The following is a 23,877-nucleotide window of genomic DNA, read 5'->3' as shown; positions in this document are numbered from 1 at the left end:
TATCGAATCCCGCACCGGGCAAGAAAATAACCGGTTACACTAGTCTACCGATCCTACAGTCAATATTACAGTAGAGCAGTGTTCCCACATAGTGTGGTGTGGTTTGTTTATACAGTAGACTGCCTGTGTGTTAGCCTTGGTCTGTGGATGCTAGTTTTTCCAGGGGTGGGGAGTGTTTACTGCTGGGCTGACGTCACACAGGTGACAATGGCTGCTTCACTTTGCGGTTCTCTGCCAAAGGACAGATCGGGGGGGAAATCACAGATCCAGGTATATTCAATAATGGAAAAAAAAATCTACAGGACAGATAAGCAGAGCCCCTGCCAGTCCTGACTAAAGGCTCCGTGAGAAGGGCATCGCTTGAGTCATCTTTCTGAAGCTACTATTTGGGCTTGGCAGATCATATCAGGCATCTCTTACCTCCATTTTACTCTCTTCAATTCCAGCTAAGAATGCAACTTGCCGGCGAAATACAGATAAATCTCAAGTGCTAAGGTGCTAGGTTTTGAAATAACATATTCTGCTGTAGTGCCCTAAGTAAATTAAAGGATTTTGCGGTCACCAGCAAAACCCTTGCTGTTATTGCAAGCCGGGATGAAGGTGTACAGGAACGCTGCACTTTAAACTTCATTTTTTCTTTTTGCATCTAACACTTGTCCTGTTCCTTTTTCAGTTTCAGTGGTAAATATCCCAGAACAGCATGACACACATATGTGTCTCGGCACTGAAATGCTCCGGGCCCTGCTATGGCTGGGGTTTGTCGTTGAATGGCTGACATGCGAGTCCAGCATTAGGGCACGGCTGTTAGCGAAATCGCACCATTGCACCATCCAAAAGGCATCATTATTTCCCATCTATCAGGGCGCTCTCACTGGAACGGGTAGTGTGAGGCTGAGTATTAAGTGCTTTCTAAACTGAAGGCTCTCTGGGGAGTTGTGGAACGCTGACTCACTGCCAGGTGCTCGCTTTCACACTTCACTTTGGGGAGGATAGCAGATGGTTCTCCTGAATGAGACACACAAACACATGCATGTTGCGTCTGTGCACACACACCCGTGCACTGGAGTGGTGTGAGTTTGTTCAGACAAACACGCACGCACACACACACACACACACATGCATGCATGTTGCATCTGCACATACACGTGCACTGGAGTGGTGTGAGTTTGTGCAGACAAACATGCACGCACGCACATACACATGCATGCATGTTGCATCTGCACATACACGTGCACTGGAGTGGTGTGAGTTTGTGCAAACATGCACACACACATGCTTATGCACACACAGACATGCATAGGCACACGCAGGCCCACTCACACACAATGATAAACGTGCACACACACACACACACACACACACACACACACACAGAGGCGCACACACGCATACATGCACGCTTAAATACACAAACAAATACTGCAACACATACACACTCATACATGGTGTGTTATCACACTGAGCCATTGAAGCTTCCTGTTGCAGTGGAAAAAAAAGGGAATGACTGCATAAAATCTAGTGTGCACCCACCCTTCCCCTCTCTCTTTCCTCTCCTGCTGGCTCCTCTTCACTATTTCTCTCCTTTGTCCCCTCCGTGGCCACCGTGGTGGGGCCAGGTTGGTTTTGGGTAGCAGCTCATTAGAAAGGGAACGGATGGACGGCCCAGTGCTTGTGAACAGAGTGCTATTGCAGGCCCAGCTAGCCAAACACAACCGCCGTCACAGCAGCCGCTAACAAGATGGACTGGAATCATTGTGGCCGGTTGCCGCTCCAGTACCAAGATGGTAATTTATTTATTTATTTGGGGGGGGGGTTATGCCCCTAAGATGTGTTTTTCCTGGTGGACATAAAGACAAGGAGGCTGTTATTTCTGGTGGTGTTGCTCCATTCGGTGAAATAAATACATAAAATAATGAGATGAAACGGACTATGGCGTTTCTGCAAGGCTGCCTCTCTGTGACCACAGAGTCAGTACTCAGAGTGGATGCTGACTAAAAAAAGTCCCACGATTCTCAACCAGACCAGGAAATAATGCAACGGGGGTGGGGTTGCAAAGTTAAAATTCTGAGCACATGAAATAATAACTTTACTAAGACTCTTTATGTCCTATGACAGTCTCGTCCTTGAGCCGTTTACGTCCACAAAACGTGACTCACAGAGTATTCGGGTATGACCATGATGTATATGTACGTTGTCCTATGTCGCGAGACACGTTGTGCAATTTGTGGATTTTGCAATTTTATTCTGCCTGAACCGCTCGACCTAAAAATACATGCAGGAGAATAGGAAATGACGGCGCGTCCTCGTAATAAATCCATGTCCGTAGAGATGAAGCCGCGGCACATTTTTCTGCTGGGCTCATGTATGCATCGCTCTTTTGTGATGCTGTTGCCCCTCAGAGGACTGGGGAGGCAGATGTTCGGGGTGTGGAGCATCGCCTGTGGAGTTAGTAGGAGGAACACAAGCCCTCTGAGGACCTATATATATTCAGACCGCACCTTAACGTTGTTCCCTCAGAAGTGATGCAGATCCTTTTTTTTCTGGTCTTCATGCAGTGATAATGTCAACACAACCACAGCAGTGATAACATGGACATGTGTCTTTCCCCTCCTGGCTTGGGCCACGTTTGCATGTGGTCCCGGGTGAAATACAGTGTATATCTGTTATGCGGCCATGACACACGAGTCTGTTTGGTAAAGTCGAAGCTCCTCCGGGTTTCGATGTGGTGCACAATGGCACAGTTCCCCGCGGGTTTAACGTCAAGATCCCACACTTGAACAGACCAGGCCACACAGTTGGAGGACTGAAACGTTCACATCTATCTGAGGAGCTGCCAGTGTTCAAGCTACACTCAAGGGTAGCACATCACAGCTGAACAGTTTGGGGGGTGGGGGGATGCTATCGAGCACCATCACAGGATGCTGCTGTTTGTTTGTGCGTGCCAAAGCCTTTTCAGGATGGGCGTCTGTTCGCAGTGACATCAGATATGGGTCACCTTGCAGAATGGATGTCAAGAGGGAGACAACAAAGAAATCAGATCTGGGCATCCGGGTGGCGTGGCGGTCTATTCTTTTGCCTAACCACACGGGGATCGCCGGTTAGAATCCCCGCATTACCTCCAGCGTGGTCGGGCATCCCTACAGACACAATTGGCCGTGTCTGCGGGTGGGAAGCCGGATGTGGGTATGTGACCTGGTCGCTGCACTAGTGCCTCCTCTGGTCGGGCGGGGCGCCTGTTCAGGGGGGAGGGGGAACGGGGGGGAATGGCGTGATCCTCCCACGTGCTACGTCCCCCCTGGCGAAACTCCTCGCTGTCAGATGAAAAGAAGCGGCTGGCGACTCCACATGTATGGGAGGAGGCATGTGGTAGTCTGCAGCCCTCCCCGGATTGGCAGAGGGGGGTGGAGCAGCGACCGGGACGGCTCGGAGGAGTGGGGTAATTGGCTGGATACAATTGGCGGGGGAAAGGGGGTAAAAAAGAAAAAGAAAAATCAGATCTGAGCAAACTATTTCCCCACTGGAAATCAGAAAACGACGTACTTGTTGTAGCCTGCAGTGTAAAAATAGTATTAGAGCTGCAGTGCAGGAGCGCTCTTCCTCTTCCTTTAAGTCACAGCCAGGTTTACACTAGCATGTGGCCTAGCTTGTAGCCCAGGGGTCACCGTTGCTGTTCTCATAAGGTTGCTATATATGGACCCTGGAGGTAGAGCGAATCAGAGTGATGTGAAGGCAATGACAGTAGGCCGAGCGGCGGCCATGAAGGTGAGTCCTATAGACATTTGGGGTTTGAGATTCCTAAACTAAAAGACGGAGTGGTCTTCGTTTGTCCCTCTCATGCCTATGTGCCCCTGTTGATGGTCGGTGCCGCGTGGGGGGATTCCTCCTTGTTTAAGCAAAAGAGATGACAGTTACCTCGGTGATGGACGGTCTCTCCCTCTCTGGGAAGTCATGCACGCGTGCACACATCTGCTATTTCCTCCGCCTCGTTCAAGTGAGTCAGATAACTGGGCGGGGTAATTGGCATGATTGATAGCAGAGCTTCTTGTTGCGGCTTCCTCCTCCTCGTCTCAAAACTATTTGTATTGTAGCTCAGTGTCTCTCCATGGTCGTCTGGCTGACAGCTTCTCTGTCTGTCTGTCTGTCTGTCTCACATCAATATGCATGTAGTTTCACTGTTACATTGTTTCTGGTGCCCAGCAGGCCAGGGGTAGAGCTGGACCACAGAAATCAACACGATATCAATATTGTGAAATGAGCCCAGATGTTGTGTGGGATTGTGGGTATCGTGATGTTTTGATGTAGCGTAAATGTTGTCGTTCGCTAGTCTTAAAGGCTGCATTACAGCAGTGACACAGTTTTCTGAACCAGGTCACCGTGTCTACATTACGAGCATTTTTCAGATCTTCTTACGTGTGAATATCTTATCACAATGGAGGTATATGCTCGCATATAAAAATAAAAATAAAAAACCCCACAAGGCTCATCTGCTTTAGACCGCTTGACCCAGGGGGCGATATCATGCATAGTGACTCTGCCATTCAGCCATTTGACAGAATGACTGAGGATCCACAAGGCACCCTGGGCACTCCCTGTAGTTATCAATATCAAACTATTCAGTCAAGTCAAGTCTGTTTTAGTGGTGCAGCCCAATATCACAAATGACAAATTAGCCTCAGTGGGGCTTTACAGCAACTCAACATCCTTCCCTAGGTGGCTAGGGGTGTCAAACTCCAGGCCTCGAGGGCCGCAGTGTCTGCAGAGGTATTTGTTGCAACCGTGCACTGCACCACCTGATTTAGCTAATTAGCTCACCTCCTGGATCAAGGAGGGAAAGGAACTAGTTTAATGAGGTGGTGTAGTGCACGGTTGCAACAAATACCTGCAGACACTGCGGCCCTCGAGGCCTGGAGTTTGACACCCCTCCCCTAGACCCTCACATCGTTCAATATTGTGATAACTGCACTGATTATACCAGTATAACCCCGCCATTCATTATTAAACTGCTTTATAATATGCCAATTTCTGTGTGTGTGTGTGTGTGTGTGTGTGTGTTGTTGTTGTGTGCACACTGTGCACTTGTCGTGCACCTCCTACACGACGTCTTAAAAGCATCCCTGCTGTATGGTACGCTGTATCGCCGAGTATACATAGCTATGTATGTGGGTAGGTGGGTGTGCATTGTTGCGTTAGAGAGAGTCTGCACAGTTGGACCCATTGTCTCCCACCGTCTCAGCAGCAGAGCTGCTGGGACAGGATGACTAACCCCACTGTTTGTGTGTCTCTCTCCTATGCGTCCAGGAATTTGAAAACACAGAGGGAGAGGAGTACCAGGCCGATCTCTCCACCCTGGCCTCGCCTTCCTCCCAGAATGGCCCGGAGGTCTACATCCTCCCCCTCACCGAGGTCTCACTGCCTGTCTCCAAACAGCCTGGCAGATCCAGTAAGGAACCACACGCGCCCCCCACACGTTGTTGTCCTGTTTTTGTGGAGTCACTTTCTGTTCCTTGGAGGTCTGAGCGGTCTTGTTTATCATAGTCGAGTCAATTTTGTTTGTATCACAAATTACAAGGGGCTTTACAGCAACACGACGTCCTGTCCTTAGACCCTCGCATCAGATAAGGAACAACTCCCTAAAAAAAACACAACCTTTAACAGGGAGAAAAAATAGGAAGAAACCTCAGGGAGGGCAACAGAGGAGGGATCTCTCTCCCAAGATGGGCATGGTGCAATAGTCAGCATCGATTCTCTGCTCCTTGGATGGTGTTAATTTGGCGGCACGGTGGCGCAGTGGTTAGCGCTGTCGCCTCACTGCAAGAAGGTCCTGGGTTTGAACCCCGAGGTCGTCCAACCTTGGGGGTCATCCCAGGTCGTCCCCTGTGAGGAGTTTGCATGTTCTCCCCGTGTCTGCAGTGACCACGACGGGGGATGGACCCTCTCGCTGAGCTCTATCGATTTTGGCTGCGATATGAGCTGAGTGAATTTGTCAAGCTCGGTATATTCGTAAGTTCAATACCACACGTTGCATAACGTCAGCGTGATGCCAGTTCATATGCCAGATGACGCCACCTGATTCACGAGCAGGCTTACATAAAATGATACCCCCGCCTTCAAAAACTCGCCGATCGATTCTGTTCGGATCCTGTGTCTAAGGCCGGACCCCCCGCCCGCCCCGGGCTGTGTGTAGTTTTGCAAGTCTGAGGGGCATGCTGCCCCTCAGACTTGGCTGTGTTTAAGTGTGCGCACATTTCGGGTCATGAATCAGAGCTGGAATCCTCGCAGTGCCTCTCCCTGTGCATGACTCACTGGCTGTCTGTGCTGCGCCGCGCTCAGCCGGAGGGGAGGTGAGTTGGGGCTCAGCATCCCAGGATGTGAGCGCAGGCACTGATTGGACGGCACCGCTTCAGGCTCGCCTAGCGATTGGGCCAGGTGTTGCAGGGCGAGCAGCGGAGAAGCGGGGAAAGGAGGCAGGCTGGCGAGAGTGAGAGCGAGAAGGGGGAGAGAGAGCGAGAGAGAGAGCGAGAGAGTGTCTCCTTCATAAAGTCAGAAGATCCACAGGGAGGACTATTTACACTGCACGCTTGTTATGCCTTTTCCTCCACTGCTGTGACTTTGTGTTAGCATCCATTTATCTCTTGTGGTTGCAAAGTAGGATATTACGGCTGCTGTCAAACTTCCTTATATCACATTTTTTTAACACCGGCATGTGGATGTTGATCATTTTTACACTTCTTCTTTACACACCTCTTTCTGTTTGCATTTCTGCCTGGCGTTTGACCAGCTGAGCTACAGGCACAAGAGCATGAAAAAAGGTCAAGTAGATAGAAAATGATGATGATGATGATGATGATGAGGGTCATTTTACTAAATCTGATCACGGTTGGGTCGGAGATTCTTCGTCGCCCCTTTCTTGTTAGTAAGACATATCAATATTAATGAAGGCTTCCTCATCCATTTTAAAGTCACATGCATGTAATTAGCTGTCCACCCACACACGTGACCGCTAAAACCATCGTTGTGTGTGAGACAAAGACACCACTTGTCCAGCCCCTAATGACATGAACGCATGGTACAAGTGGGTATTCTTGACTTAAGCATGTATCGCATAATTACACACACACACACACACACAGTATACACACACACACACACACACACACACACACACATGGTCACTCGCGGTGATCTTGTGCCGAACAGGTCATATGAAGGGTCGATGGCCGCCATCGAGGCCCCCTGGCATGTTTGAGTGTGTGAGTTTAGCATGTTTCCTCCAAAGGCCGAGCACCGCTACCACCTTGCTGCTCCTGCCAGCTGCCGTGGGCATGCCGCGGGTAGGAGCCCAATGCTCACTCACACATTCCATGTGGAGAATAATGCCACTTCCCCTACAACTCTCTCTCTCTCTTTCCGTCTTTGTTTCTCTCTCTCCCTGCCAAGCAGAGGTGGTGGAGGCTGGGGGGGTGAAGAAGTGTGGATTTGTTATTACCGTGACAACCTCTGTCAGGCGTTCCAGTGGTTTAGAGAATAGACCTTGTGTGCTTTTTGTGTGTGTGTGTGTGTTTGTTGACACATGTGAATGTGTACACCTTTGTGTTTGTGATTGGTGGTGCCTTGGGTACCAGGAGGCAGAGAGTGCAAATCTGTGTGTGTGCATGCATGCATGTTTGTGTGTGTGTGTGCATGCATGCATGCTTGTGTGTGTGCGTGCATGTGTGCGTGTGTGCTTGTGTGTTTGTGTGTGTGTGTTAGCAACCAAACAATGGCCTTGCTTTAAGCAGGCCAGAGTGGGCGAGCACAAGGCCAGGCTGAAGCGCTCGTGGAACGCGGCAGCAGAGGACTGGCATTATGGGCCGAACACAGTGAGCGGTCTGTGACAGAATGTGCTGGAGACAGGGGCAGGGTGGTGGCATGCACCGGGACCCCAGGGTGGGGGGGGGGGGGAGGGGGACGCTTGAGATAGGGGTGGTAGGGCCCGGATGACAGAGGTCTTTTCTGCGTCTGACAGAGTGGCGTTTGTGCCTCGCAAAGGCTGAGGAATGCTGCTGTCCGGGGGTGACAGAGGGGCATTATGTGGGCGTTTATTTCACCGCTGGATGTCTTCAAGCGGCGCACGAAGCTGGCGTGTCAGACGGCACACCGCCGACATGCGTGACGGACACGTCCGGGGACGATTCGTGTCCAGAAACCCTCCGCACCCGGGGCAGAGAACTTCATCAAGCGCCTCCGCACAGAACCACAGCCGAGACAGCGATATCGCCGGTTTTAAGCTTTTTTCCTCCCCGAGTTCTAACCCGCGGCGTTTCGGTTTGAAAATTCTGAGCGCATGGGAGCCGAGGCTTCCTGTGTGCGCGACAGCTGGGCAGCTTTAGATGAGGACAGTGTGTGTTTGTGTGTGTCCCAGTTGGAGGATGTACTGGGTCCAGACGGGGAGAGGCAGCGTTGCAAGCTTGTTCAGCTGTGCAAGGGCTCGGAGGGTTAAATCCTGCCGAGGCTCTCACACGCATGCACATACACACACACGCACGCACGCACGCACACAGACACACACAGCCACACACACACACACACGGAGACTGTGACCATGGGCTCCCTCTTGCATGCACACAGTGAGACGGAGGCGCCTGGGGTTGAGGTTGCGGCCATGGGCTCTCGGTTCTCACACTCTGAACCAGCACCTTTTGCCTGGGAATCAGTCCCCTTTTCGGTGCCCAGAGTGGCTGGCCGCTCCACAGCTTTACCACCTTCATCATCATCATCATCATCATCATCATCATCGTTGCTGCATCATGAGGATTTACGGAGGTATTTGATTTGCCACCGCTGGCCCAGTATTTCTTTGGTACACGGACGCTCCTTGTTTTTGAATCAGCTGCACAAAACACAGCATCGGCGCCGTAGGGCCGCAGGGCTTCTCGTTAGCGGCGGTTCGTATTATTTAAGCTAGCTAGGGGAGGAACGGTGTGTTTGTACTGTGTTTTTCCTTCAGAAGACCCCCCCTCCCCCCACCCCGTTAAGTTTATCTGACCCTGGGGAAAAAGAGGAAGCGTTTGCCGCTCCAGCTTTGAAGCATCGTTTTGAACATTTGCTTATTTCTTTACGCTGGGGAGAATTTTCTCTCGTTTAATCCGACCATCTCTCTCTGACTCGGCTCTGTTCTGCAATACTCCAATTTATGTCCCGATTTGCTAAGAAACCCACCCGTCGTTCTGCATTTCCGTAGCGCGTATTGAGATGTAATGTCAAGAGTGAGAGAGACAGCCTCTTGCGTTGCCAGGCACATATCGAGGTTTGTTGACAATTGGCAGTTTTTTTTTGGGGGGGGGGGTGTTTCTTCTTCTTCTTCTTCTTCACGTCTCTGCTCCTTCCTTTTCTTGTCATCATGTCTGTCCAGCGAGAGGGATGCGTTTCCCGGCTGAATGTTTTGTCTGTCTCGCTGTTTTTCTTCCAGTCCAGCTGCTGAAGTCTTCAGACCTTGGCCGCCATAGTCTGCTGTATCTGAAAGAGATCGGCCACGGCTGGTTTGGCAAGGTGAGAGACTCGAACCGAGTACACACTGAACACGCGGGGGCAGCTCGGTGGCACCAAACCCCGTCTTTGCTCTGCCAGAATGTATTTGTCGAATTGTATTCACACCTAGCCGTGCCGCTGTAATGTGCCTCGTACCCTTGTTGAATATGCGGGTTAATGTGATCAGATTCTCTGACTCCGGTGTTAATGTGAGGAGGCAACAGGGGAGCACATCTGAGGTCCAGAACCGCGGGAGGTTCTTCATAGTTGGCACTCTCGGATAACACGGCGTGGTTTTGTTTAAACCCGACTCCATGTTCGTTCCCTTTCTTCATCTGTCTCCGGCTTTGTCTGCTCTCTCTCTCTCTCTCTCTCTCTCTCTCTCTCTCTCTCTCTCTCTCTCTCTCTCTCTCTCCCTGTCTCTCTCTCTCTCTATCTCTAGCTCTCTCTCTCTCTCTCTCTCTCTCTCTCTCTCTCTCTCTCTCTCTCTCTCTCTCTCTCTCTCTCGCGCTGCTCAGTGCAGCTGTGTGTTCTTGAGTGGTTTTACAGTGGTGTGTCCCAGCGACAGGGTCATGGGTTCAAATCCCACGGCTCAGCACATGCATGGTAGGTGAGCTGGAGACGTTACATCATCTACAGGCGGGGGCACGAATGTGAGCGATTGTGTGGATCGGATCCTGCCATGGATGGACAGTCTGTCCAGGGTCTGTCTCTGTCTTACATGTGGCCTCTGGGATGGGCTCTGGCCCCGCGCCACCCCGAACTGGATTAAGTGGGTGCCCAGACGGTGAATGAAGGCGTGATTTTATTCCGTGCTCATGTGCAGGTGTGTTTGTCCTCCTAGGTTCTGCTGGGTGAGGTGAACGCAGGCCTCAGCACCACCCAGGTGGTGGTAAAGGAGCTGAAGGCCAGTGCCAGTGTCCAGGACCAGATGCATTTCCTTGAGGAGGTCCAGCCATACAGGTTAGCACAGTGACGTGTGTGTGTGTGTGTGTGTGTGTGTGTGTGTGTGTGTGTGTGTGTGTGTGTGTGTGTGTGTGTCAGTCTTAAAGGAATAGTTTGGGATTTCTTAATAAGTCTATCCTTATTCAATGCTCACCACTCATCTAGTACATTCTGTATGCTGGTAGCTCCAGCTTTCCATCCAGCATTCAATGCAAGGAATGGGGGTCAAACCCACAATTCTCAATTCAGTTTAAAAAAAAAAAGCACCCCACAGTTCAGCTACAGCTAACATGTTGCTGCAGCAGGCAGGGCCGGATCTAGGCATAGGCAAAAAACTAGGTGGCTGCCTAGGGTCTAATTTCCACGGGGGGGGGGGGGGGCAGACAGAGGGATAAAACATCAACTTTTGGTCTAAATTAAAAATATTTAACGTAAAATATTTCAAACTATAAATAGATAATGATAAACAAAAATATATCTAACTAATTAACCATAATAACGATGTGGCAGTTAAAAGTGATATTGTTTGTTTACGAAGTATCAAAACGTGCTTGTTTGGGGGGTGGGGTGGGGTGGGGAGGGGGGCCCAAGAAAAATGCTCTGCCCAGTGTAATCTATCCGTTTAATGCGGCCCTGCATCATAGTGAATACGAGTGGTCATTTTAAAATGTACAGTTGTTTCTTGCAACTGGTTATGGTCATTTTTCCGCCATGCTACTTCCTGCAACACAGCCTACAAGCGGTTACCAGCGGGACTCGACTATAGGAGCCAACTAAAAAAAGAAAAAAAAAAGAGCTCTCAAATTCATGACTATTCCTTCAAGAGCATCAATATATATCCTGTTCATCCCCTCTTTACAGAAGTCTCCAGCACCCTGCTCTCCTACAGTGCCTGGCACAATGCTCAGAGGTCACTCCCTATCTGCTGGTCATGGAGTTTTGCCCTCTGGTGAGGAAAAGCTAGACGTACTAGAGTGTCATGGCATTCTGCATCACGGATAAACATGCTGAGAGATGGTTTAATCATCAATTCTGTGCTGTTTGAACACACCTTGTTAATGCAACACCCCACGAGACTCACTTGCATTAAGTCACAGTGGGTATGGGGAGGAAATTCCGACTGTGTCGTGTCGTGACACACACTTTTTGTTGCCTTAATCAGTGACAATGAGAATTTATCACCTAAAATGTCACACGAAATTAGGTCCGAAATACTTAAGGGAGTATTATTTGATAACGTACTTTTGGTTTTATGTTATAATTTACATTGCCGAACGGTTCAATGTGAAGAACTGCGGTTGGGGTTTTTGGATATGTAAGCAGATATCATGCTATATCGTGTAAAACTCCCCAATGGGTGTGATAATACTTTCCATATGGCCCAGCACTGACTGAGTAGGAGGCGAGGGGGGGGCTCATGATCTTCATTTCCCTCCTCAGGGCGATCTGAAGAGCTACCTCCGTAGCTGTCGGGTGGCCGACGCGGAGGCCCAGGACCCTCTGATCCTCCAGCGGATGGCCTGCGAGATCGCCTCGGGATTGCTGCACCTCCACAAGTACAACTTTATTCACAGGTACAGTTGTGTGTTGGCCGGTTCGGGCTCCGTTGGTCATGAGCGATGCTGCCGTTAACTCCCTTGACCAGGAAGTCCACCCAAAAAATGGCTTGCGTGCGCCCTCTGCTGGTCTCTTCCTGCAACAACATCCTGGTGCTGCATGAGTTGGTGTCACACACTCCAGCATCAGTGATTTTGTTGCCGGGGGCGAACCCCTATCACTCTCTCTCTCTCTCTGTCTCTCACTCGCTCGCTCTCTCTCTCTCTTTGCCTTGTGGTGGTTGCCATCGCCATGGAGAGCAGCCAGTTGCTGCAGCTCGCTGTGGGTGATGGAGGTGAAATCAAATGACAGAAGGTGGAAAGGTCTGTGACTGCGTGCTGTGGGGTGTGGCTCCAAAAGGATCTATTTTGTACTGAGTAGTTTAAAAACTACGCCAAACTGTTTTACTGATAAAATGTTTTGGGTTTTTTTTGGTTATTATTGTTGTTTTCCTTCTTGTTTTTTTTTTACAACTTTACAATATTCTGTCAACTTTACAAAGCATTTTAGCTACATGATAATACAAAGTAGAAATGTCACAAATTTAGTTTCTTGGATTGCATGATTCACATGGTTTGTCCATGTTGAGATCATGGCCTCCCATGTTACATCTGTGCATCAAGTATTTACAGTGTACTGATGAGAGCTGAACAACAAACTCTTAACTTCCATGTCACAAAAATCTTTAAATGGGCGTGCATGCTTGAAAGCATCTATCCAGCTGAATTTCCCACCTGTGTTTGTCTTGAGACTGCTCTGCTTTTGTCTGACAGTGATCTGGCCTTAAGGAACTGTCTGGTAACCTCAGAACTGACCGTCAAGATAGGAGACTACGGCCTCTCCCACAGCCGATACAAGGTGCCTCCCTAAATCCTCTCGGATAAATTAACACTCCCTCCTAACGCGCCGACTAAATTGTGTGTTGCTTGTGGCATTTCTGTTTGGTTAGGAGGACTATTTTGTAACGCCAGACCAGATTTGGGTGCCCTTGCGATGGATTGCTCCGGAGCTCATAGACGAGGTCCATGGAAACCTTTTGGTTGTTGACCAGACCAAGTCCAGCAATGTATGGTGAGACCATTTCCTGACCACATCTTACATACTGACTGAAAGACAACAAGTTACAACCGTTGAAGGATCAACAATAATGCTTTTTTGTGGTTAACATGGGTTTTTACTAAAAGGTAAAACGTGAATTAGTCCATCTGTCCATGCATACAGGAACACTGGGCTGTAAAAATGCTTTTGGATAGACTGTCCCAAACATACCAATGTAGTGAATTCAGGGACAGCCCGGAATCCAGGACAGGCCGCACCACGGTCGACTGCGCTAACCAGTCATTTAAAGGGTCCGACCCGTTAGCCAAGGGCTAGCGAGGCTAGTCATCTGTGGTCGTTACGCTACCCCCCTCCTTCAGGAAGCGCGTCCCCATGCTCCAGCATATCAGCTCCCTCACACCTCTGGGCACATGCGCTTCCAGTGGCCTCCCAGTCTCACATCCCACTTCTGACACCAGTGTAGCGAATTTGGGGGGCAGCCGGGAGTCCATTGCAGCCGGGAATCGAACCCAGATAGCCCGGACCATGGGCGACTGCGCTAACCAGTCGACTAAAGGGTCCGACCCTTTAATGACAGAACATACACACACCTGCTTATGGGAGTTAAGATCATCTCCTGGCGGGAGCACAAAACCAAAGCTGAAATCTACGGTGATACGCCACCTATCTCAACCACGGTTGCAGAGGAGAGCACGTTTTGCAGGACGTTGCTATAGAGCAAAAGATCAGATGGTATCCGACGTTATCTGTATGCGTCTCCCATGTCCTAACAGAGGAAGGCGACCTTTCAACTGCATAGACTGTATTGCAAGAGACACCCAAATAAATGTTCAAGACCTACCACATTAAATGGGAAACCGAGAATAATGGCGTGATGTTGTGAATGCATGCTCAACTGCGGTCGAAAGATGATGATATGTATATGTGTATATATATATGTATATATATATGTATATATATATATATATATATAGATGACTGCTTTAGTTGATGGCTATATAAATGTAATGATTATTATTATTACATAACATGACAGTAAATGGGAGTGGAGCATGATGACAGACTCTGTTTTCTGTGTCTATCCCAGGTCATTGGGGGTGACTATGTGGGAGCTGTTTGAGCTGGGGAACCAGCCTTACAGACACTACTCTGACAGACAGGTGCTGACCTACGCTGTGAAGGAACAACAGCTGAAACTGCCCAAACCCCAGCTCAACGTTCCCCTGGCTGACCGCTGGTGAGAAATGCTCGTGGGCACGTGCCCTCAATGGGGAATGCAAACATAATTGCACACACATATATGATTTTTTATATATATATAAAATTATATCCTGCTCCAGCAGTACCAATAGACACACTTACATACATACATACAGTTACAACTGACGGTGCATTTGCCCTAACCAGCATTTATGTGCACTCTTATCCTGTGGAGGCTTAATTTGATTTCATTTGTGTAGGCTGTTAAAGGCTTAATTTTTTTTTTGTCCTTAGTTTTAACTTTGTTCTCATTTATCCCGCTTTGCTTGCATTTTGATGCATGAAACATGCTATATAAATCAAGTTTGACTGATTTATTAATTCACGTATGTGCACATGCACACATTTGTTTGCTCACACACAGGCAGCACATTTAGAGAAAAGCATCGATTACCAAATCCTCTCATCTTACTGACTAATTAATCTCTCTTATGCAGGCGCGCTAACTAGCCCCGCTGCCCTGCTTCTGAAATCAATATCTTTTTACGTTGGTGCTCCAGCCTACCGAAGCAATATGTCTCTTTGCTGGCAGGAGCTAGAGATCGATATTCTTACTGCTCTTTATGATCCCTTTGGTAAATCCCATATTTAAAACAACTCATTCATCTTTATCTGGGAAGTCAGCCAAATGCTTTCTTATTTCAATCTTAATCTCATTTCTGACTTAATCAGGTATTTTTGGGGCAGATATAAAGATACACACACACACACACACACACACACACACACACACACACACACACACACACACACACACACACACAAACAAGGTCCATTCTCTAAACCACCGTAATGCCTGACAAAGGTTGTCACGGTGATAACAGACCCACACGTCTTCACTGCCCAGCCTCCACCACCTCGCCTTGGCAGGGAGAGAGGCAGATGGGTAAAACATATTCAGGCAGCTCATCTGTCCTTGGCATAACTTGGACTTAAGTAGTGCCAGAAACTGTTGACTAAAGAAGCTCTTTTTTTCTTTTCATTGACTACATACTGGTCTAGGATCAATTCCTTAATATCAACTGCATCAAAAATATATTGTTGCCATAAGACTCATAAATTCACTATTGATAGGCTAACTCATAGCTCATAGAGTAACACTATTTTAACTATTTTCTTTTTTTCTTTCTTCTCTACCTGTTCTTCTTTTGTTTCTTTCCCCAACCTCTATCCAGGTATGAGGTGATGCAGTTCTGCTGGCTACAGCCGGAGCTAAGACCCAGCACTGAGGAAGTGCACCTTCTGGTGACCTACCTGTGTGCCAAAGGATCCAGCGAGGCTGAGGAGGACTTTGAACAGCGTTGGAACGCCTTGAGACCCAACTTATTGAGCAGCACCTGCCACACAGCCACATCCGCAGCCCTGGCCTTGACTCCCACCCCTGCCCCAGCCACAGCCCCAGGATCAACCCAGGCTCAGGCGGTGGAGCTGGCCTCCTCCGCCTCCTCCTCCTTCCCGCTGCTAGAGCATTTCTCTGACAGCTTCCACTCAGACTCTGGAGATGACCTCCTGACTGTCACAGAGACCAGCCATGGCCTCAACTTTGAGTACAAGTGGGAACAAGCTCGAGCTGAGCAACCCTACTGCTCCTCCTCCACCAGTGGGCAATTGGGTCAAGGCAACCCTGACTACCAGAACATCTACTACCCCATCAAAAGCAGCAGCTCAGGATGCTGCAAGAGTGACAACCTGGCGTCAGGCGTCTCTCCGTCCTACTATGAGCCTGATCATCCAGGGGTAGTTCCAGTGTTGAGTGCCCACAGCCCTTCAGTCAGCAGCGAGTACTACATTCGCATTGAGGAACCAGTGGAGTGTAACATCAACCTGGATGACAGTGATTTCAGCCCTGGACTCGAGGCCAGCAACAGTAGGTTGTCCTCAGAAAGCCGGACTGCTTCCTCCACAGCGCAGCCAAATGCTTACTGGTCAGCGGCCGAGGCCACCAAGTCCACCAACTATGATTCTGATATAAGCCCCGCTGTCTCCCTAAATATGGAGCCCCTTCTGAGACGAGTATCCACCACCAGCCCTGTACAACTTGACCACTCCCATAGCCACTTGTTTTCCAGCCAGAACGACAGTGTCTACTGTGAACAGCCACCTACAAAAAAGATGAGCTGTCAGTCCCACCTGTCTGAAGAAGATGAAACACCAGAGACCTACCAAAGCCTTCTTCATCCCATGGGAAGGTTAGATAACCCCCGGGGTATGTCACAAGCAATCAGCAGCCCCAGTTTAGGATTCTGTGATCCCTACCTAGAAGCAACTACAGGTATGAACACAGTTAGTGAAGACTACTATGATATGATGGGTTCTCTCAGGAAAACCCTACCTGTTGTAAATCACGTTAGCATTGATGTAGAGACTGGGGATGGCCTTTTGGTGGGTCAAAGGGGGGCTGGGGACATCGAGGAGGATGGGGATGTTTTCTCTGAAGGAGAAGCCACTAACTGGACCTCCAATCACTCAGCTAACAATAACAGTCTGAGCTTTGACAGCAGGCAGACAGGTAGTGGGCAGGATACTTACCTGGACTTTCAATATACCACACCTTCCACTAATACAACAGATATATGGCTTGAAGCTAAGGCTGGTACCAGTACATTTCACAGTTCGAGGTCTGTAGGATACATGGAGGCTGCCAGCAGAAACCCTGTCTTTAATCCTGTTTGTAAACCAGCTGAACTAGGCTCATACATGCACTTGTGCCACAAAGAAAGTGAGAACTCCACTCCCAAACGGAAGCAAACTCAACTACCAATAACTTAAGGAGCACTGATCATCTCGCTTGCTCAAACACAAATACCAGGAATAAGGAGGGTGACTCAACATTACTCAAGGGGGAGCGGTTGCATTCTGAGCCTCAGATGATACCTGAGGTAAGCTTTATCAAATCCCCATCCTCTTACACTGAGCCTCACATGGGCCAAACGGGGGCCTTGTTGGACAAGCAGAGATCAAATATCTGGGACGAGCCCACACTTATCAAAAACAAGGTTGCAGCAGGGATCTCAGCTGTTCAGGGAGATAAGAGGACAAGCTGCCCAGAGATGTCAGAGTCTAGTAAAGTGTTGGACAGCAGTGTGGGGGTCAGTGAATCCGGTGTTGGTCTGGATGAGCTTGGCGACTGCAGCGATGAGGAGGACATTACAGATATTACCTCTGGCATCTTTGCCGACTTCCACCTGGACTATGTTGAGTTAGAGGATGAAGAGTTAAGCCCCTTGAAGAATCCTGTGGGAACCCCGGACTCCGTGGACACCCTTAACCTTTCTTCCTCTGTGGTCAGCCCCTGTGACCAGGCCTTCAGCCCTGATACCTTCAACACCCCTATCTTGCCCAAATCCCTGGACAGCGGCTATGACACAGAGAACAACGAATCTCCAGAGTTTATCTTCAGAGAACTTGGAGATCCCCGGGTTGTTGAGGGGAGCCCTGGGTTAAGGGTGGAACCTGAACTGGTTCTGCAGGTGGATGTGGACCAGAGGCTCTGCACTTCCTCTAGCAGCACAGAGCCACAGCTGAAGGGCCTGAATGACAAGAGCCCATACAGGGACTCGGCCTACTTTTCAGACTATGATACAGAGAACGAGAAGAGCCCTCAGGAGGATGGCAGCAACTTCTTTGCTGGTGCAGCTAAACAAGATTTGCATGCGGGTAGATCTGCTGGAGACATTGAACTTATCGAACCATGGATTAACACTGAGGAACATCTTGGAAATTTGGGAAAATACAAAAGCAGTGTGACAGTAGACCTTTCACAGCTCAACCCTAGCTCACCACATCTGTCCCCCACCCCTGGTCTCTCCATGCTGTCTCCATTTCCACCTGAGATGGGAGGCTGTCTGACCAAAGAGTCTGCCCCCAATGATGATGATGATGGCCTGGGATTGGAGGCGCAGCACTCAGGAGAGGAGCCTTCCTCAGAATCTAATTCCACAATCGTCTCTGAGCCCTCCTCCGCAGTCCAGGAGGCATCAACAAACAATGAGCTGGGGAATAAGGGAGGAGAAAACAACTCACCCATCCAGTCCTTGGGTTCAGACTCCACACTTAATGATTACGGAGAGGAGGGCTCCAAAGAGAATGGGTGCAGCGAAGGATCGACCGAAGAGGAGGAGCTCCCTGAGTTCAATCATGTGAAAGAAGACCCAGAGGACAGGAGGGAGGTGGTTAGAATTGATGAGGATGATTTTGAAGACATAGACGCTGAGGAGTGTGACTCGCAGGACAGTCTGTGTGAAGAATCCAATGGTCCGGCTGACCTCTCCACATCCTCGTCGTTTTTGGAGCTGTGTGGGGAAGACATCAGGGCCCCACTGGAGGAGGCGGAGGAAGAAGACGACTCGGACGACAGCGAGTCGGACGAAGAGCTAAGGACCTACAACATCCAGGAGGAAGAGAGCGAGGAGAGCGAGGAAGAATTTACTGTGGTGCCGGTGGTGGTGAGTGACTGTAGCAGAGCCAGACACCTCCGCAGCCTTCTGAAGATGCCCACTCTCCTCACCCAGTCGTTTTGCGATGAGCTGGAGAGGAAGAAAAAAGCTGTGTCTTTCTTCGATGATGTTACCGTGTTCCTTTTTGACCAGGTCAGCATTTGTGTAGCTCCACTTAAATGATGTATTATCTAACATTATTAAATATAACGATATCCAGATCAAGGTTTTTTTTTCTCCTGATCTAATCTGAGTCTTAATATTGAGTATCTGCCAATATTGATTCCCATTCCAATATTAGGAATTTCCCATAAGCCCTGATCAACTTCAATACTGATCTCTCGGATCAGGTTGGGATATCCCACAGCTGATAATGTATTTTTTTCCCACAACATCTAAGAGCTGCTTGTATTTCTGGCCTACAGGAGAGCCCCACAGGGGAGTTGGCTGACTACAGCTTCTCCTCAGGTGCAGAGTGCAGTGGGCAAGACTGCCCAGAGGGGGAAACGTCCAACCACCAGCCACAGCCTCAACCTGATGCTCAACTACGAGGAACTTGCTGTGTTTCTGATAGCATTGACGGGAACGGCACACAAGAGGGTACGGCTACCGGGGACTTACAAAATGCACTCTGTGCGGAGTGATGGCAATTAATGTGTCCTCCTGAATTTTCCAGTGATAGTGACTGTGTATGTCTGTGTGATTGTATTTGTGCATGTGTCTATGCCCATGTACATCTACTGTAGGTGGAGGTTATGAATGGGTAGATGACCTCCCGTTAACACCCGAACCACTGTCACCCGACACAATCCCCGAGCCCCAGCCCTCCGCCACATCTCCCCGCAAGAGTCCCGAGGCTTTAAAACCTGCAGCCGTACAACCGTACAACCGTTTCAGTGTCTCCCGATTCTCCATCACACACGTCACCGACCCTCACTTGGGCTCAGCGGCAGGTCTGTCTCAACACCATGTTATGCACAGAGAGTTCCCACACTTACATAATGCTCCTGTCTATGCAATGACAAACACTGGGTTTAATCTAAATTAACCTACTCCCAGAGATGATTTTTTTAAACTATATTTTTAGGGCTCATAAACTTCTTAAAGGGAAACAATCACAAGTTTCATCATTATCTCTGCAGGGACAACAGTCCATTAGCAGCCATAATACTGAGCAGTATTCTGTGTGTCCCTACAACTTCTGTATCTACTGTAGTGTTGCTCATCCCATGTTCTTATAGAATATGGTCTGTATTGATGTAGCCTACCAAAGGTAGTGGCAAACCAGGGAGAAAGGTTTGTATTTTATTATTTTTTTACATTCAAAGATTGTCAGACAGCACCCAGATGGCGTGGCGGTCTATTCCGTTGCCTACCAACCTGGGGATCATCGGATCGAATCCCTGTGTTACCTCTGGCTTGGTCGGGCGTCCCTACAGACACAATTGGCCACGTCTGCAGGTGGGAAGCCGGATGTGGGTAATGTGTCCTTGTCGCTGCACTGGCGCCTCCTCTGGTCGGTCGGGGGGGGGGGGGCTGGGGGGAATAGCGTGATCCTACCACGCACTATGTCCCCCTGGCGAAACTCGTCACTGTCAGGTGAAGAGAAGCGGCTGGCGACTCCACATGTATCGGAGGAGGCATGTGGTAGTCTGCAGCCCTCCCCGGATCGGCAGAGGGGGTGGAGCAGCGACCGGGACAGCTCGGAAGAGTGGGGCAATTGGCTAAGTACAAACGGGGAGAAAAAAAGTGGGGGGGGGGGGAGCCCAAAAAAAAAAGGTCAGACAGTGACAGATGATGAAAACCTTTCTGCACAAGTTGGGTGATGTTTCAGAGACACACAGAAGACTACTCCCATGTTATGGCTGCTAATGGAGTGTTATCCCTGCAACATCCATCCATCCATCCATTATCCAAGCCGCTTATCCTTACTCAGGGTTGCGGGGATGCTGGAGCCTATCCCAGCAGTCATTGAGACACCCTGGACAGGCCACCAGGCCATATTATATATATATATATATATAAGTTGAAAACTGTGATTGTTTCACTTGAAGCTGCTGGAGATGTTAATTCTTCTCTCTGATCGTCAAGTTGATGACGTCAGTGCCGCCACTTATTCTCATGGCCCTCCTTTCGTTGTTCCACAGGGTTTAGTGAAGACGGAGAGGAAGACTGAGCGAGTCCCGCGGCCCCGACAGGAGAGGGGACGAGTCCTCGTCCCTCTCGACACGCCGACACAGAACAATAGATTCTCCACATTATAATTTCGATGTTTAAACAGAGTTTTATTTTTTATCAACGCTGGTGTCATCTGATCCCGGTGACCCTTTATGAGACAGTGCCTCGTGTCTCATCCCTAAAAAAAAAGTTTGCACACTTTTTTTTTCTTTTAATTTTTTTTTTTCTGAAACAGAGTGGTAGATGTCGAGATGATTTAGCCTGATTAAGACAACAGGGAAATGAATGGGGGTGGGGGGGGGTCATAATATATTGTGCAATGAAACAAAAGATTAAATTATATTAGAGTTTTAACTTACTGTATATGACAAGTTTTAACTTGTTTGCCCAACGAAGCATCGATTCGCATTAGTAACCTACAGTAACAGGTCATGTTTTTGTGAAATGGAAAAGAAAAAAAAAGGGGAAAACTTCTGGTCAGACGACTGACTCTATTGCTGCTCTCCTCATGGGCTACCTTGGTCCATCTGCTTTACTCATTGGGACATTTTCCAGACTGTTGCAGCGTTCACTGTTGAAGCCTCTGAACAAAGTTGCACAGGATGCTGCTGTGGATTTCCAAAGACAACGCCGCCCGTCGCTTCCAGCAGCGGCGGGCGGTGCCGTGTCCGGACGCCGAAACTTCCGTTGACCTACGAAGCCCAGTCTACCCCCACCCCCCACCCCCGGTAGGCTTTGTCATGTTTAAAGATGGAGAGTGGTCTCACCTGTAACTACAATGTGATTTCTTTCAGAAAAAAAAAATTCAGGGTTTGTGTCGCAGTGATTCACACACACACAGGCTTTCTTCACTCCATCCTTAGCACTGCCTCACTCCGGCCGGTGATGTCTTGTACTCTGTGTGTGCTAAGACACCTTGTGTGGTCGAACCCAGTACTGTTTGTTGAGACTGTATCCCCCCCCCCCTCCTTGTAGGATGCTGCAAGTGAACATACATGAGGGATATGTGTTCGGGTCAGCGGTGTCAGCTGCAGGTTCTCTCTATTTGGCGGCACATCGGCTTTGCTTACATCACACGAGACCAGCACTAGAACGACAGTAGGGACACGAAGGAAGAGGAAAACAAGAATAGAAACGTCACACCAGCTCTCCGTGTACTTGGTGCAGAATTGCGTCCCCAACACCGCTCGGCAGCATCTCATCAACAAGTCACCCAATCAGTGAATGTCGGTGGCATCATCATCATCATGCATCCTTTAGAGTCGACCCGTTCTCCACGGTCCCATCAGTAATGTGCTCGATTACACGTAATGCCGAATGCCTGGGTTTGAGATGTAAAAAAAAAAAAAAAAAAAATCCAAAACAAACAAAAGAGGCGCACACCTCTCACGTATTGTATGAATGTGATCAACATGTAGCAGGTAGCGTTACTCAAGATTCACTACTGCTGCATGGGCGACGGCGGCCTCCCCTTCTCCGTTCTTCTGCAAAGTGCCAATCCTGTTTCTTCTCAGCCTGCCTTTCGAGTTCTGCAACAAACAAACAAAACAAAAAACAACAAAAAAAACAAAACAACCCCACATCGCTAGTATTTTTGTACGAACGTTCAGAGAAAAGATGTAATCCGCTGACAAACAGAGGACGATGGTCTCTCAAATTTGTTTTTTTTTTTGTTTTGCCAAAGAGATATATTAACGGAGCCCATTGGCTTAGGTGGACAACACCGGTTGAGAAGGTGAGGTGGGCTGTTCGATGCACCAGTAGCAACATTACTGCTGTGTTTTCATCCCCCTCTTCCCGCACATTCACGGCTGTTATATTATCCAAAAACAAATAAATCCAAATACATTTTTTTCTTTTCCTTTGTCTGTGACATATGTCTGACTCAAGGACACGTGAGTGACGTGTTCTCGTAAGAAATTACGCTGAAAAGCACTTTTTAAACTCTACACCTCATTAAAATATATATCTATCTATCTATATCTATAGATGGATATATATAGATATATCTATATATATCCATTATCCGAGCCGCTTATCCTGCTCTCAGGGTTGAGGGATGCTGGAGCCTATCCCAGCAGTGGTTGGGCAGCAGGCGGGGAGACACCCTGGACAGGCCACCAGGCCATCACACACACACACACACACACACACACACACACACACACACACACACACACACACACACACACACACACATTCATACCTAGGGACTATTTAGTACGGCTGATTCACCTGACCTACATGTCTTTGGACTGTGGGAGGAAAGCGGAGCCCCCCCCGGAGGAAACCCACGCAGACACGGGGAGAACATGCAAACTCCACACAGAGGACGACCCAGGACCACCCCCCAAGGTTGGACTACCCCAGGGCTCGAACCCAGGACCTTCTTGCTGTGAGGCTAACCACTGCACCACCGTGCTGCCAGACTACCACATGCTTCCTCCAATACACGTGGAGTCACCAGCCGCTTCTTTTCACCTGACAGTGAGGAGTTTCACCAGGAGGACGTAGTGCGTGGGAGGATCATGCTACCCCCCCCCCCGAACAGGCACCTCAACCGACCAGAGGAGGCGCTAGTGCAGCGAACAGGACACATACCCACGTCCGGCTTCCCACCTCCAGACACAGCCAATTGTGTCTGTAGGTTCACCAGACCAAGCCGGAGGTAACACGGGGATTCGAACCGGTGATCCCCTTGTTGGCAGGCAAGGGAATAGACCACCACGCCACCCGGACGCCCCCCCACATATGATTTTTAACAGCATACTCAAAAACCTCAGCGATGGCTTCAGGTTTGAGAAACGCCAGGCTGATTCTTCTCGCTGGGGTTCACTACAGTCAAATGGGGCAATCATTTAAGCCTTCAAAAACCACTCTTTTACCCCCGTTTTGA

At 49.1% G+C, this 23,877-nt stretch overlaps 1 protein-coding gene across 1 annotated transcript; it reads left to right on the top strand.

Annotated features, from left to right (window-relative positions):
* The first annotated feature begins 1,697 nt into the window (after positions 1-1,697).
* Positions 1,698-22,830, top strand: LOC130119401 (serine/threonine-protein kinase LMTK1-like). The gene is given in 14 exon segments (XM_056287881.1): positions 1,698-1,784; positions 5,299-5,440; positions 9,449-9,528; positions 10,352-10,470; positions 11,314-11,401; positions 11,893-12,026; positions 12,822-12,906; positions 12,998-13,119; positions 14,195-14,344; positions 15,543-17,097; positions 17,100-18,956; positions 19,229-19,403; positions 19,550-19,756; positions 20,951-22,830. Coding segments are annotated over 14 exon segments (4,746 nt in total). The 5' UTR covers positions 1,698-1,781; the 3' UTR covers positions 20,980-22,830.
* Positions 22,831-23,877: the final 1,047 nt, after the last annotated feature.

The sequence above is a fragment of the Lampris incognitus genome, chromosome 10, assembly GCF_029633865.1.
Source record: "Lampris incognitus isolate fLamInc1 chromosome 10, fLamInc1.hap2, whole genome shotgun sequence".
NCBI lineage: Eukaryota > Metazoa > Chordata > Actinopteri > Lampriformes > Lampridae > Lampris > Lampris incognitus.
The sequence above is the reverse complement of the archived record's forward strand: the minus strand, read 5'-3'. Positions and strand labels throughout refer to the sequence as shown.